The sequence below is a fragment of the Protopterus annectens genome, chromosome 1.part1 (genome assembly GCF_019279795.1).
Source record: "Protopterus annectens isolate FY-2018-M chromosome 1.part1, PAN1.0, whole genome shotgun sequence".
NCBI lineage: Eukaryota > Metazoa > Chordata > Ceratodontiformes > Protopteridae > Protopterus > Protopterus annectens.
Window position 1 is genome coordinate 1,859,484,543 of NC_056726.1, and position 17,455 is coordinate 1,859,501,997.

The following is a 17,455-nucleotide window of genomic DNA, read 5'->3' on the forward strand; positions in this document are numbered from 1 at the left end:
CATATGAAATTGACAGTTCAAAGCCCTAGCTGACAGAGTAGCAGAAGTGTAAACTTTTTTACCCCATCTCTCTAAGGACCTGGATTCCCTTTCAGAGGGGAGGGGGTTTTTAGCAGATGTAGTTGCTACAGCCTTAGGGCCCTGGGAGATAGTCTCTGGATCTGCAAAAGGAGCCTTGTATAAATGGTGATGAGTGTCCGGGACCCTGTAGAACCTATCAGGCTTAGCAGGGGCCGGAGGTAATGAATCAGGAGCAGTGCAAGCATCATTAAATGCATCATCTACAACAGAAAGAACTGGAGGTATAGCTAAAGGCCTATGCTGTGGCAAATGTAGAAAGGTTCTAAGCCTTTTCTGGAGTCTGAGAAATCTTGGCCCTGCCACTGAAATTGTTCCCTCATAGCATGCAAGGTTTCCCCAAAGGAAAATTCCTCAGGTGGAGAGGCTGAAGGAATGGACTCTTCAGCATCAGAGTCTTCGTAAGGGGAATAAGGAGCCTCAGGAGGGTCTGTATGTTCTGAGTCATCAGAGGAATCATCTGTGGATACTGGCTCTGGGGGCTCTGCTCTAGGCCTCTTCTCTGGAGGTGGATGAGTGGTCCTGTCTGGATGAGGCTGGGATCCACGAATTAAAGAAATGAGATCCTCTGCCAAAGAAAGCATATGGGAACTGGTGCTGGGCCTGTGAGAGGGGGGCTTGACAGGCACAGTTTTTGAAGCTTTAGCTGCTTTAGCCCTGGCAAAGGCCTTAATAGACATGGCTGCAGGAGGCCTAGCAGCTCCACGTGCAGGGGTTGAAATATCCAAGGGAATAGTGTCTGATAATTCCTGAGAAACCGCAACTGCAGGTTGGATTTCAGAAGCCGATTCCACCAGGCTAGAAGAGGCCTCGGTAGAAGGCATGTTTTCGGCTGGGGGAAGAACCACTTGCTCGGTTCCAGCCAAAACCGAGATACTCGTGGTTGGCTTAACCGCGGTTTCGGCCGAAACCGCGGACCGCGAGTGTCGGTCCTTTTCCCTGCGTTTTTTGGTTATTTGTGAAGTCGGAGGATCCGACGGCATGATATAAGCAAAATCAGAGCCGAAAAACTGCTCTGCAAATTCCGACTGACGTCTAAGCGTCCGTCGGTTAAAAGAAGCACAGGCTAGACAAGCTGCTACGTTGTGATCTGGGCCTAAACAAGGTAAGCAGTAAGAGTGGAAATCTTTATGAGGTATTTGTTTCCCACAAGTTAAACAGTTATTCACTTTTTCTGACATCGGCTGAGGCAAGAAAGAGTCCCCAACGGGGTACTTAGCTTTTTAGAAGTCCTCGTAGTATTCGGTAGTAGTAATCTCTGGTTCTGACCGACCGGCACTTGCGAACAGCTTCTGCTTCGGGCGCCATGCGGCAAGAAAGACTGAGGAAAATGGCGTCGGCTGATGCCTTTATACCCGAAGAACTGCAGCTATGACGTCGGGTGAAGCGCGACACCAGCCGAAGCCAGACCCAGACTTTGGAATCCGGCCGACCGAAGGGCTACCTGACGACAGGACTACCCATTTGTAAGGACTGCAGATGCATCCTTGAAGGACATCTCAGTCCTTGTGCAGAAATGCAGGTGGTCTTCACTTCATTTACAGAACATCATGGCTTGGTAAGCTGAGGTTAAGTAATTATGAATCAGACAATAGCATTCAGTAAAGCTTTACGTTCCCTCTGTTACTGAAACACCAGTTGGTTACCATCTGTACTGAATATGATGCAATACAATGTATTGCCATAGTAAATTTATTCTGCTATTTAAACAAGCCTTTAATTTACTTTACCAAAATAAAATACAACACAGAATTAATACTTTTGACTGTCTTTAGTGGTTTCCTTTGCGATTCCCATGGCATCTGTGAAGGTTTCTGCACTATTCTTGCCCACTATTTAAAAAAAACACTTACCTGAGGATTCAGGATCTTTGTGCTGCCTGTAATTATTTCTGGACTGCAGCCTTTTCACCAGCACAGAGAACATTGACCAGCATTACCTGAAAAGATTCCTGCTTTCTACCTTCACCTCTGGAACCTGATATCTCCAGGACTGAGAACCAGCTGGATGGAGGACAGGATGATTAATAAATTTGAACACAAATGTGATTTTAGTGTTTCAGTGTTTTGACCTCAAAAGAGCCTACTGTGGAATCAGTATCCTATTGAAACTGGCTTTAGAGTCTTGGCTCTCAAAAAAAGGGCTGGCGATGTTTGAATGAATTCAAAATATTGGCAAATCTTATTACCACAGGCTGACTCCATAGAGAAATAGTTTCTGTTAACTAAGGTGTTATACCTCCTTATCTTTATGTTCACAATGTTGTTTCTCATTATAAAATTATTAAAAACAAACCATAGCTTCAAAGTAGCACATAAAATATCATTCTTAGCACATCTGAATGCAAAGATTAAATCTCATCTGTATAGTCTGTAGTAATTTAAAAGTAAATTAAGGTAAACAAGCCTAGCAAGATTTGACAAAGTTCTAATGTGTATATTCTTCCTTTCTAAAATATCTTTGAATTCTTTGGCGGTTTTGGTTAGCACTTGAGAGAACATATGTAGAATGCCACACAATACTCAATGTGTGACCTTATTATAGAAGTATATAGCAGGGGCTTTACTGAGGGATACATAGATGTAAAAGGAAATAGTATGGTTTTCATGGTATAGAAATACTCCAGGTTATTTGCTGACACATATAATTAAATTAACTTTGATGGTAATAGTTACCTGTAGATCTCTGAATTGCTAGGCATCTGACAACAAAACATTATTCGAGGCAGAAGTATAATTTAATGTTGCTACTACTCAAATGAATAAACATAGATATTTTTATTTGACATAATGTGGTTGGTACTTGAAAGGTATGCCAACCATCCAATGATTTTTGGAGATGATTTTAGTTTGATATCCAAAATCATGATACCAATCTTGATGTCACCTGCAAATTTTGGTAAACATATATGATAGAAGAGGCATGGATGGCATCAGGATGTTAAAAGATATGGGGTGAACACTGAGCCCTAAGGTATCCCTCTGAGATCTGAGTAGAAAACAGAAATGGAGTTCCTAATTCTAACATGGAAAGTTTTCCTCTAATCAAGTTGTTAATCCATTGGATGAAGTGAGTGTGTCTAATGCTGCATAGTGTAAAATGAATGGTATCAAAGACCTTAGTTAAATCCAAGTAAATGACAACAGCAGGGATGCTGCTATCTGTGGTATCAGTCACTCAGCTATAGCAGTCAATTGTGTTTTTTAACAAAAAAGAGTGGCTACATATGAACCCATGACAATTAATATCTGCCTCCATTGGTGTAGCTGTTGTATATGTTTCTGCTGAATGTACTCAATAAACATTATCCAAGTAGGCCATTAGGCTGCTTGTTCTATGATTATAGGGATCTAGACAGTCACCACCATTATGTACTGCAATAACAGTGATGACCTTTCAAAATCTCAGCAACACATACACCATTACAATTTAGCTGGAACACATGTGCAATACAATTGCTGATTTAATTCTGGACCTGACATTAAAATAATTATTTCTCCTACCTTGTCTTGTCTTACAGCCCTTCTTTGTTTTACTCAAGAAGTGCTGAAACCATTCAAAGAGTACACTTGGGCATTTATAGCTCTGATTACTGACAAAATCCTTACCGTCTTTCTCACTGGAAAAGAATTCTCAAGAATACTTTAGAAATTCATTCCACAGGACATTATCTGTTAAACAAATAATCATCCTCCTTAGGAACTATATTATTCTTAATTTCTTTAGCAAAGCTGTTAACATGCTAGTAAAGAGCTTTCTTGTTGTCAGTGGCAGAGTTTGATAGGATGCCTTGGATTGTTTTATTGTGGATCTGAGGGCCTTATCTGCTAATGTGTACCTCACTGTGTTAAACACAGTGCTATTTTTGCAATATCACACAACTGCACAATTCCTTCCATCATAGTTTAGTAAATAGCCTAATGGATATGACATTGCTCCCCTAAACCATAGACTGTGGTTTGAGTACCATCTGTGATGGTATAATTTGCTGGCGGTTAGCACAGACAATTAAGACTACAAACTAGTTCCTGTGGTATAGGACAGAATTGTTATAGCCTTCATGTGTCCTTGAGCAAGTTAATCAAGCAGTGCATTGGGGCAGTTATAAAAGTAGGGCTAGGCTTCTCAACGGTCTCCTGGATTGCATGCCTAGCAACTACCTATGAACCTCAGTTACCTATTCCAAAACAAGGAATTTAGTTTGCATTTAGTGCTGGTGTTTCTGCTGGAAACATATTTGGAGATATAAAATATTCTCAGGCTAAGCTCTGAGATATACAGGGAAAAAAATGCTCATGTGAGTGTGAGCCAGACATCCTGAGTTCAAATAACAGCTAGGGCAGTGGAAGGTCTATATAGAGGAGGATGGGAGTGAACAGCATTTGCTGACTCATTTATCCTTTGGGGAGAGTAATAGTGGTCCCTGTCAGGCCGGCATGGTCCCATGAAAGTGGGGCATGGACATTACTGGTGGCCAAATTACCAGGAGATGTCTGCTTGGTGATCCAAAGGTACTAATTCTAGCCCTCATTAGGATGTGTGTGGAAGCATGTACACATAACAGGATGGTAGTGATGCAGATGATAGGTCAGCCACTAGTGGCAGGGTTACAGACAAAAGCAAGCTCTGCCACTGCCATGATGCTGGGGAGAGCACAAAGAATGCCATGGGTGCTGGCACATTGGTCTCCTATTCTACTGTTACCATCACTGGGATTTACTCAGGATGGGTGAATGAATGGGATGGGCTGATGGGGGAGGCTTGATGGTCAGCAGAGATGCTGGGAAAGAGCACATATAAAACATTTCTAGCTTGTCATAACATTGCACAAATTCCAGTTGTGAACTGATTAGCAATGGATTAATAACTTCCCTGATAGAACATTTTCTCCGAAATGGTGAGGCTGATATTCAGCCTTAATTATGGGTACGTTCTAGGTGATACATGTTCATAGGTACCAACTAGAGAAAATGGACAAATGTATGTTACAATTATAGTTGGGCATGACAAAACAATATATATAATGATGTTGTTCTTTGTCCCAAAAGAAACATTTCAGGACTAACCCTGTTTGATAAACAGTCCGAGATATGTGGCACATTTAGGTCTCCCGTGTGATGGGTTATGCACTTTTAATGCATGAAATAAATTTTATGATGAAATTATTGGACTCTAAAAAATAGTGATGGGCTGTAATGAAAGCACAGAATGTAAACATTATTTTTGTCATTAAAGATGCTTAACACCATTATTACTGCAGTACCAGAAGAGAGTTAAATACTTGTTTAATATATACTAAGTTCCATTCCAGATTTATGATTCCTATAGTTTATTTCGTTAAAATACTGGCTCATCAACAGGAAGTTAATATAATGCCTACTGGTTTAGCAGAGTTTACAGTTTCTGCTGTTAAAGGGAATGTAGCACAGTAAAATAGAAACTGTCCTTCTAATATGCTACACACCATGGCATCCTGATTCATGGATGGAGGGGCCTCACAGCACTGGACACTGTCGTCATGCTTCTCAATGGATGGGGGAGCCTCACAGCACTGGACACTGTCGTCATGCTTCTCAATGTGCAGGCATCAAATACAGCTGCAAAGACCCTTGAGAAGTATGTGCATCCAGCCAAAAAGCTGAACCATACCTCGCAACTGTCCAGATTTTTGCCTCATATTTTTGGTCTGTTCCTCATAAAATGTGTGGTTTTCTGGATTTTTGTGGCAAGTTGGTGAGGAGTGAATTCATTAAGTAATCACAGGTATCTGAATTTCAGATTTCATATCCTTCAGAGAATACATGGTAACATATTTTATTTTTATTTATTTATTTATTTATTTATTTATATTTCTTGACCGAGAGTGACCTTTTATTCTAGCAACTTTCTAAGTTCATAAGAGCAATATGTAAAATATGTCCCTATTTTGGGTGCTTTGTTCATCCATTGTTTGGTTTTGTCCAGATTTTTTTGCCCCAAAAGGTTGAGAGGCATGATTTAAACAACTAATTGGGTTCAAATTTGAATAACTAATAGCACATAACCATTCTCATTTCCAGCAGGAATGTGGGATACTACTTATAAAGCCATGTTTGAGAACAATGATAACAATGATGGAAAACATAAGCACATCAACAAAGAGACAGTGTAAAGTCTGTAAACTTTAATGAGCTGTACTGAAAAAAATCTACCAGACACGGCCATTTATTTTGCTTTTTTAAAAGGGAGCTATACGATGTGCCATCTTTCTGTAAGTCATTGGTGCCACTAGTATGTTGATCACATAATACAGTTCTCTGTGTATTAGACAGCTTCAAAAATGTGTGAATTACCTTTGCTGCACTTTAAATTTGTTTTCTGCTACATTACCATTTGGAAGAATATACTATGCAAGTGATAATACCTAACAATGTGGGCATTACAGGGAAATAGTAGACTACCCAGGGGTGTTAGGATACCCAGCCCTTCAAGGTGAGGTCCTCTTCACCTTGAAATGTATGTTACTTTCCTGTAATGCCCACCCTGGAGGGCATTAGTGGTCTTGGAAAATGGTCTGTTAACATGTTTTTTTATTTCTTTTATTATTAGTGTATATTTTTTACATATTTTTGTTGTTTGAAAATTATAGGATGTATATATATATATATATATATATATATATATATATATATATATATATTGATGGAGAAAGCATTTTGCATTCAAATCATAAAAGATATTTAGGCACTTAGTAAGCTTACACAAAACACACACACACACGGACGCACACACGTGGACACACACATGCGCATGCATGCACATCCACACACACAAACCATTTCTTGTATCTTTTTTTGCTTCGTAACTGAGGTGTGCTTTCCTTGCATTTTTCTGTTCTGATAGTGAGCAGAATCATAATGACCATTACAGTTAAAGGTTTAGTCACATCACACAGATTTTGTGCTGTGAGCAAGCATATTTGTTTTTACCAGGCTCTTCTGATACAATAATTCATCCCGTTGGAGTGTCAACAGTTCAACGGGGTTTTTTCTGAATGTTGCACCCCATTTTTTTAGACTCTTTTACTGGACATGAGTAAACTAGCCAAGATTTCTCACCATGTTTCTGATTATATGTTAAAAAAAAATAATGCTTTAATTCACTGAGACACCCGTGAATGGTTTACCTGCCTTCTGAATATGCTATCTAGCTATGTAAGACTATTTCAGTGCTTCCAAAATCCACCATTCTGAAATTAATGTAACATTAAACTCTAATGTTTGGCATTATTGACTGACTCTAATGCTCATTTATTTACCATAAAATGCAAAATATTATGAGGGGCAAGGGAAAGTTATGTCAAAATTAGTGGGAGGTGAGATCTGATATGTAGTAATGCAGCAATATCACTAGGGAAAGCTGCACGCAAATGCAGCACTCTGGGGGAGTGGCTAATAGAAATAAGCCATGTGTAAGTCTGGGGATGCTAGTATTTGAGGAGCCAAGTGATGAAAATTTTCATCATGTTTTGACAGTATATACCCATCAATGTCTATGGCAAGAGTGCAATCTCTGCAGCAGTTAAATACTGGTAAGCCATGTGTCTGTACATGTGAGGAAGACTGCATAAATATTTATGTGTGTTGGGGCATGGTTAGTACTGTATGTGTGTGTGTGTGTGTGTGTGTGTGTGTGTGTGTGTGTGTGTGTGTGTGTGTGTGTGTGTGTGTTGCATAGGTTATTAGTGGGTAAACTAATTACCTCTAACTGCTGTATGTATAATTTAGAATCATGTTAATGAGCCACTAATGAACTTTTGTTCCATGTGGCTCTGTGTTTTTTTATCACTGTAGTGCCTTAAAACTCACCAGCAAAGCCCTAATAGAGATACAATGATAATGTTTCTGAGCCCACATGTCTTAAGGCACAAATTTTTAATATTTGTTGCTTTCTCCACTGGTAACTCCTACTTTTCTCATCCACATGCTCACCCTCATTTGCCAAGATACCCTTATCCATATGGACGTGGGCATGATAAATTTTGGACAACAATTATGGAATCTCTTGCAGTGAATTCAGATTAGCTTAGGAAATTCTAATAAGGTACTTATACTTTTTTCATTCAGACAGCTTTATTGTGAGTTAAGTTTCATCAATTTTTAAACATAACTTGTAAAAATCAAAAAACGAAAAAGTTAAAATGCTTTTTTGTCGCTCCCTGTATCCCCCACAATCCCTTTACTTAAATATTCTGACCTCACAGTTACACAACAGTGAAGAAAAGGAAAACTTAGAGTAACATTAGTCTCACTCAAATAGCAGAACTCATAGGATCATAGGAGGTTACTAGACTAATGGCCACACGGCCCTTGCAAGCCTAGCCAAGTTCAACCCATGTTCCCAAGGGTGTCTGGTTCAAGCAGACACTAAAGTCAGCACCTATTTCACCTGTCCAAGAGGGACACAGGTGGAAGCCCCGGGGTGAATTTCCGGTTACCAATCCAATTGTCCAAATTATGCTTAAATAGGGCCAATGAGGGGGCTTTCTTTACCCTGAATAGGAAGCTTGTTCCAAAGGTTGGGCAACATCTGTGAGACAAATCTGTCTCTCCAGCAAGTTCTGTTAATGTCACCCGTGTGCTATTTAACTTGCGAATGTGCAGCATTTCCATTAAAGCTGAGTCAGAGATTTCTCTATATGCAAGGCACAGGTTGCCTCTGAGTAGTCTGTATGACAGAGTAAAGTGACAATGCTTTCGGTCTGTCCACATAAGACAGACCTTGAAGACCCTGAATTTTCTTTGTAAGAAACCTTTGTGGTCTCTCCAACTACTGCAGGTGTTTGGACAGAAATATACCAAAGGGAGCATTGTACTCTAATTATTGGCCTAATGAGGGAAGAGTACAGGAGAGCTATAACCTCTTTTTTTCCGGAGGCAATGCCCTTACTTATGAGATGAGCAATATAAAATGCCCTTCTTACCACTATGGAGACATGACAATCGAAGTTATGGTTGCTGTTGACCTGTGTGCGCAGATCTCTTACCACTGATTGTGTACTTAGGGTATTGCTATTGATGTGATAGTTTGCAGGAACATCATCCTGGGTGAAGGGGATGATAATGAATTTTTTTGCATTAAGTTTAAGACCATGACTTTGGCACCAGTCTTTAGTCTGTGTAAGACCTTCTTGCATGATGTTGACATCATTAGGTGTTTTAATGATAGCTCCCAGTTTGCAGTCATCAGCAAACTTTGTCAGCCACAGTCCTTTAGTTTAAGTCTGTACTTCTGAGAAGTAGATTCTGAACAGTAGGGGTCACAGAACTGATCCTTGTGGAACACCACTGGTTATAGGTCTGCTAGAGGAGGTGGAGTCCCCTATTTTGACCATATAAGTTCTAAGTTCTATCTACTAGTTTGCAACCCACCTGACAATATATGGGTTGATAATCAGCTGGGTGAGTTTATCAATGATGCCTGAGTGGGGGATTGTTTCAAAGGCCTTGGCTAAGTCTAGGTAGGCTGTATGCACATATTTGCCCTCATCTAGGGCTTTGGCAGCTGTCTCGAAGAAGTCCACCAAGTTAAACAGGCATGATCTCCCCTTGACAAAACCAAACTGGCTGGGGTCAAGCATTTGGAGATCTCCTATATTAATGCTAATAAGGTCTGTGATGATCCTTTCCATGGCCTTGCAGAGAAGGTTGGTCAGGCTAATGGGTTTATAATTCCTGGGGTCCATGGATGCACCCCCTTTTTGCAAAGAGATGACGGTAGCTGTTTTCCATTCTGCTGGGATGAAGCCAGGGCTTAGACTGTGATTGAAAAGCATGTCCAATGGTGATGCTAATTCCTGTTTAACCCATGTAGAACATAGCTCGGGATGTTGTCTTGTCCCATACAGGCTGTGTTTTTGGCCTTGGAGATGGCATTTAAGACTTGCTCCTTGGTGATACTAGGTAAGGGACAGGTGTTAGGGATGCCTTGGGATATATGTGGCAGGGACAAGGGATTGAAGTTTTCACTGAACCTGTCCAGCCATCAGGTTGCTATATCCACAGGTTCTGTATATGTAGTACCATAAACTACGATTTCAGCACAAATCTCGGCCTTACCTTTGAGGTTACGGATGTAACTAAAAAATGCCTTGTGGTAATCCTTAGTTAGGGAATCTAATTTGAATTCATATTAGCTTTGGAGGACTTCACTAGGAGTCTTATTTGCTTGTTTAAGTTGAGGAATGAGTGTTTCCAGTTTTGAGACCGTTCCTTCCTAATCTTAGACAACAATTTCTTTCTCCCATTGTATAGCCTATTAATGGCAATTGTCCACCAGGCAGGTTTGATCTTGCTTTGGTTCTATCATGTATGGCAGAGTGAATACAATTGTACAGATGCTAGTATAAAGGATTGGTGTAGAACTCAGCATCGGTGTCTGTTCAATCAGTGGGGGGAGAGGCAATGAAGCTATTTATGCTGATACACAAGAGGTTGTAATTGGCCTTGGAGAAGTTTTTTAGTCTTGTTGTTGCTAAAGATTGGTCTTGTGTTACAGTTACTTCTAGCAAGACTGATTTGTGGTTAGATCTCAACAGGGATGGCCACAAACACTGGGAGTGGTGCAACAGTTCACCATGTTGGTGAGCACCAGATCCAGGATGCTTTAGCCCTTTCTGTGTATGTCAACTAGCTGATCCAGGGCATAGAAGTTACTGAAGTCCAGGAACCTTTGGGCAAGTGAGTTAAAACACATATAGTTTACCCAGTCAATAGATGGGTAATTAAAGTCATCCAGAACCAGGGCATTTGGTTGTATTTTGATTGACTCAAGTAGATCCAAGTAGGCTGAGTAGATGTCCTGATTCATGGAGGGGGTCCTATAGCTGGCAATGACCTGAAGAGGTGTCTTACCTACAGTCAATTGCATCCAAAGTAATTCAAGGGAATCATGCAAGCTGTTTAACCAATCTAGAGATGTATTTATCTTTAAAGAATATTGATACACCACCTCCGTTAGTGCTCATGCCTTCAGTTTGTGGTCTGAACGTGTGAAAGGAAATGTAACCTGGTATAGCTGGGATGCTCTTCACAGCCTTAAACCAGGTCTCAGTGACTGCACTAATGCCAGCATCTTTCAAGGGGAGGACTGCTTCCAGTAAGTGCAGGTTCTGGTTTAGACTCCTAACATTTAGCAGCATAACATTGAGGTTGTTTTTAGAGAGTATTTTTACATGGGGGATTTTGTTCTTGTGACATTGCCTAAAAAGGCTCTGTGGGGCTGGCAAGGGCCTTAGCCAGTAACCAAAATCCCAGGTTGTGACAGATGAAGACCATCTCTGGCAAAGTATTGAGGTCTGTAGACCATGTCATCCTATCCTGACAGATACTGGATCCCCTTTGAATGACACCAGAATCTAAGCCAATTGTAGAAGTCAATCATCTTTTGTTTGTATTGAGGTATCATCCTAGGCAAAGGTAAAATGCTGCTTAAGGCTAAGGACGTGCCTGCCTGAGACACATAATCAGAGAGCTCAGTCATGCCTCTCTTCATATAGACCAGTGAGGTACAGCTCAAGTCGTTCACACCAACTGAAGCAAATTTTCAGCAAAAGCTCCAATCAGCCCTGGGAAATCTCAACTTTTATACACAAGCCTCCCAGTAGAATTAATTATTAGGTGAATGTCATGGAATTGTTTTTAACAATTTTTTTTTACTTTTTGATTATCATTGTGAGGTGAGCACAGCTGCATAGAGCTCCATTCAGCTTACAACTTGGAGATCTTTAAGGAAGTCGGCCACTAGGTAAGAACATACTCTGCTAATTGTACAAGTTCCTTATTCCCTCTGTATGCAAACAGGTGAGCTCCAGAGTCTAAGATTAAAACTATTCCAAAACAAACCTTTAGTTCAGTTCCAATTCCCTTAGCTCTACTGATCCTTAAAGTGCTTGCTAGCAGCATTTGGTGTCTGTAAGCTGAAAAGCTCTAACATAGTGTATTGTCTTACTTACATTTCCTGGCTCCTGATTCGTTTTTTTTTTTTTCTTTTCTTTTCTTTTTTGGACTCCCTCCTGCTGGGGTTGCTCTGCAACCAGTTCTAACCACCCAATCTCACACTGATAATTGCTACCCCCCTCCCCAGAGCCATTCTCATAGGAGGCTATATCAATATCCACTCCTCTGGGAGTCATCTTTAACATGTAATAGAGTCCCAACCTGTAGGAGCAGTCGGCTGTCTGTGCTCGCAGTGAGTCTTTTTTTTCTTTTTATATGCATATGCCTTTTTAGCATTGTCTGTTTGCTGTCATAATTTACAGGGATTTTTATGCTGGCCTATATTAATGTTACATTTATTATTGCTATTTTGAGTGTATAGTTGACAAAACGGTGATGCTTTTTTTCACTGCTCATTGTATATGTAGAGCTTGGTGATTACTCCAGTGTGTATATACGCATACTTACATATCTAAACTTACCTAGGAAGCTAGCGTGGCTTCATAGACAATTCCTTTATTGATATCTGCTTCACTGTATTCTGCATTTAGTATTAGTAAGCAGAAACATACAGTTGCTGTTTATTTTGTACACAAACAGCAGAAACACAGCACTTGTTACAAATTCTAGCCAATATCTTACCTAACTACAGTTCTAATTGGGGTGATATTGTACTGTACTGGGTCACCTTCAGTTTTGCTCAGGAGTGGGCATGGTCCTGATGATTGATGAGCGAATCTGAATATGAAATGAGGCAGGCATTTCATGCATATTAGCCACTGACATCATGCATGCAATGAATGGAGATGAGCAGCATTTGCAACAGGTTTGCTAGCAGATTATTAAAACAAGTTCATCAGAATGTTCCGTAGTAAGAGCTGCTTAACTCAGCTGCTCATCTACATTCATTGTATGCATGATGCCAGAGGCTAATATGCATAGCATGCCAATTTCAACATATACCCTTCATTTTAGGAAATAATTAACGGTATTGTTTCATGTAGCATTACATGGAAAGCACTGGGTTGTGCATAAGCTGGAGTTGTTATATCCAAGTGACGGGGGGTGTGTGGTGAGTGCAGCACCCCCCCACAAGGGGGTGCAGGGGGCTTGCCCTCTGCAAAAGCAAAGGGAAAAAATGTGATTGCTGTTTCTATTACAAGAAAAGACGTGGAAATTGTGTTAAAATATGCACGGCTTTGACGTTCTTTTCTGGCTTGAAAACCACGTTGTGTTGGTTATTCATGAGAATAGCAACACATCAACCAGCTGGGGCGGGGTTTGGGCGGCACTTGCTACTGCGCATCTGGTAAGCCAGTACAGTACAGTATCGCCCTAATTGGTATTGGTTATCAGAAACTTACCCGCCATCAGTAAGGAGAAACATGTAGTTTGTTTATTTGATATCTGATATTTGAAAAGCAGAAACATTGTTTGTTACTTAACTACAGTTTCCATTGTATTGAATAACAGAAACATACCTGCTATTAGTAAGGAGAAACATACAGTTTGTTTATTTGGTATCTGAACTGGGACTGTTGCTTCAAATCCACAAAGCCATTAACTCAGCCGGCGACTCCCTATTTGCCAACGTCATTGGTAAAACTTGGAATTCACTTCCATCTAACCTTACACTGAAACCCTCTTTAAGTCTCATCAAAAAAAGGCCTCAAATAGTATTTTAAAGAGCACTGGCTTTGTCCGTGTACTAACCCTGATTAATCACTACTTATTCAATGCCTTATTTAAATTAATATTGTACGCAACTCTTGCTCATAATAGCTTGCTGCAACCTGTTATTTTTCTATACTATTATACACTGTGTATATTGTGAGTACCTACCAGAGGGCTTTGTAAATATGTTTGACTCATATCTGTTATGTTCTATCTGTATTATCTGGAGCTTTTCTCCCCGAGCCTGAAAATGGACATATATCCAGTTGGACTATCCCAGTCAACAAATGCAAAATAAATAAAGGAAGAAACATGGACTATGACAGAGTCATAACAGTGCTTGTTGTTGAGACATCTGAGTGTGTGTGCGATGTGGTGGATCCAGGCACCTGACAGACAGCTGACCATGACATTTTCCTTATTCAACCTGGTGAGAGGGACATCTGTGTGTCTCACAACTGAGTCACCTATGACTAAGATGTTTGTTTTTGTGTTATGCCTTAGGGGCTTGACTGGTGAGACACTGGTATGTGATACATTTTGTGTACTATGTTCTGCAGAGGATGTGTTATGTGAATTGTGCTTGGGTTTGGGAGGTCCCAATCTAGCAAAACCCTGCCAACAGAGGGAAGCTTTTATTTTATACCTTATCCATGATCCTTCTTCCTAGGTACTGGAATGGGAAAATGTCTTGAGTGGATTTTGCCCCTTGCAAAAAAAAAAAAAAAACACTTTTTAAGTGCAACAGAAAGCTTCATACTTCACTGTTAACAATTAAACAATTGTGTTTATTTATTTATTTTCTGGGGAGTTTCAGGGCTTGCATTATGCATCTTAAAATTCCAAAAGAGCATCAATACAGGAGAGGATACTACCTGTAGTTTCTAATAGTGATGGCATCTTGAATTGAATGTATAAAACTAAAAGCTTTGGGACATATAAACTTCAATAAATATATTACACATTAGACTCTGAGAAACATTATTATGAACTATGAAACAGTGAATGAGTTTTCTGTTACTTCTGAGGAAACTTTTGTGCCTTTGAGTTGGATTTTTATTTCAATTATTATATGTCTTTATGAATAAAACACATTTTTCTTAGATACTATCATAGCAACCCCCTTTGTTTCTTCCAGTTACCCAAAAATTTTAAATAACCAAGGTCCTGGTATTATAAAAATGAAATGTAGTTCTTGCATGTTTTCTGTCATATTGGCATGGTACTGTGTGGAAGACTGTAAAATGTACTTAAAATGAAAATATATAAAATAAATTAAATCACAATAATCTGCTTGCTTAGCTCATAAACCCAAATAAACTATGTAACCAAACAACTTTGTATATAACCAGGAAATGGAAATCCACAAAGCTATCTTCCCTTCTCTCTCTCTCGCGCATGTGCACATGCACATACACAGACAGAGAGATACACATATACACACACACAGACACACATGCACACACATAGACACACACAAACACACACACACACACACACACACACACACACACACACACACACACACACACACACGTGCAGACACAAACACACTCACAGGGACAGGGATTGCACCTTTGCCCAATGTTTTTAGGCTTTCCTATTATACATATTCGGGTATTTAACAATCCCATGAAACTATTGTGTTAGATGAACTACACAAATAAATTATGTATAATTCCATGTCATAGTAGACAAAAATTCATTTATAAACCAACTGAAAAGTTCTTTATAGCAAAAGTGTACATTTATAATTTTCCTATTATATGTTTTACTTTAGGATCAAATCCTGAAAGAAGTTACTCTGGCTTATATAAGATCCTTGTGGCTCTCTGGATTCTCTTTGGATTGGCTTGGCTAGCTTTAATCATAAACTTTTGTACCAACACATTAGAGAAGTCTGAGATCTGTCAGCATGTCAAGCAGGCATTCAGAAAGAAAACAGAAGAAGATGTTAACAGTACCACTAAAGTCAATGAGACTGAGCTGGAAGTGAATGGTACTGCAAGTGACAATGAACTTGAGGACGGCCATGTACTGTGTCAAATTAAGGAAGAATCAATGATTTGTGACACAGATGAAGAGAAATTGAAAACTAATAAGGAGAACATTGCAGAAGCTACAAATGACTGATCCAAGCTGAGTATTTATTACCTCCCCTGTAGGTAACAGTCCAAGAATGTACCATTTTGTATGGAAGCACTATCTAACTGAGATATTTTAGGTCAGAAACCTCACTAGTTGATTGGCTACTATTATTACTATTGTTTAACATCCACAAACATGCTGCATGACTGTTTTAACAAGATATGGTAGATTATATTTTATCAGTTCATTACTGTATACTATGAGCCATTCATAGTTAGCCCTGGGTAGTGTTGATTTGTAATGGTGGGAGATATGGTTATAACAACAGTCTGTGTGATCAAAGTATAGCTTCCACCACCGTGGATAAACTGTACCCATGACTTGCTAATAACACATTGCTGCTCCATGATGGCATTATTAAATAATAATAATAATAATAATAATAATAATAATAATAATAATAATAAAATAAATGTCTTGTCATTTTTTAAACACTGCCCTTGTGAGATGGAATTATATTTCTTGCCATCTGTCTTCAATGATGTAATTCTCTTGGGATGGTTTAGTGACGGGATTTGCATGCACATGCCCAAGCAAACAAGGAACTAGCAAAATGTATAATTTGATTATTATATGCCGAGCCTTTGTCTAATATATGATAGTTGCATTTTAATTTAGAAGTTAAAAAAGGTAATTATTTAAATTTGGTTACTGTAATTATGAGAGAAAAGTACAATTTTAAAAGAAAAGTTGTCTTACTTTTGGTAATTTAGTGGTATAGAATAATGCTGGGTATATTTTTACTGTTTGATAGCCACTGTAATAATTTACATCACAGTGTATCTCAATCTGTGTGAGAAGACACTCAGTTTATCATGGCTACATTCACTGGTATGTCTATCACCACCTGCATTTTTGAATAGTGTCTTTGATTACATAATGTTAGCTAGATGTCAAAAACAGCAAAGGGGCTTGAATTTTAAATTTGTATCTTAAAAGCTGATTTAACATCAGTTTTACTCAAGAATCAAACAAAATCTTTCTGTAACTGACTTAACTTCTACCTCATTAAATATTTAAATTTAGTTGTTAAAAGTCACATGTAATTTGAAGGAAAAATATGCCATATTGTAGAGCATTAGTAGTATTTCAACTACATGTGCTTCAGCTTGAAACATTCATAAAACTGCAGCAGGTTTATTTTGTGTTGTAAAGTCATGCATGACTGAATGTGCACTTCTCCATAAATTACATTAAGCATACCTGCATATTCTCTAAATCTTTCCTTTCTGGCTCAGACGTCTTTCCTGAAGTTCTCACTAGAGCCAATGTTTTTAATGGCTACATATATATCATAATTTAGTTTTATAGCATCTAATGCAGAAAAAAAAGTGTTATAAACCTAACAACATCGATGTTGTAGACCATGGAATCTTCAGATCAACTATGGAGTCATTTGTAGTCTGTGTTATTTTTTGCTAACATACATTACTATATTGTGCAATAACAAATTAGAAGTTTTCATGGTTGAATCCATCAGTGACCACTGTGTGAGACCATACAAAAAATCAAGAGGCTGTAAAGGTTTTACTGCTCCAGAAATTAGGGGAATTCTGATGCTAATGTTTGATTCTTGTTCT

At 39.0% G+C, this 17,455-nt stretch overlaps 1 protein-coding gene across 1 annotated transcript in view; it reads left to right on the forward strand.

Annotated features, from left to right (window-relative positions):
- The window catches only part of KCNK17 (potassium two pore domain channel subfamily K member 17), a 302,663-nt gene extending 285,562 nt beyond the window's left edge, over window positions 1–17,101 (forward strand). Inside the window, exon 5 of the mRNA XM_044084870.1 lies at window positions 15,508–17,101. Within this exon, the coding sequence (XP_043940805.1) occupies window positions 15,508–15,860 (353 nt within the window). The 3' untranslated portion in view covers window positions 15,861–17,101. The remainder of the gene's footprint in view (window positions 1–15,507) is intronic.
- The last annotated feature ends 354 nt before the right edge of the window (window positions 17,102–17,455 follow it).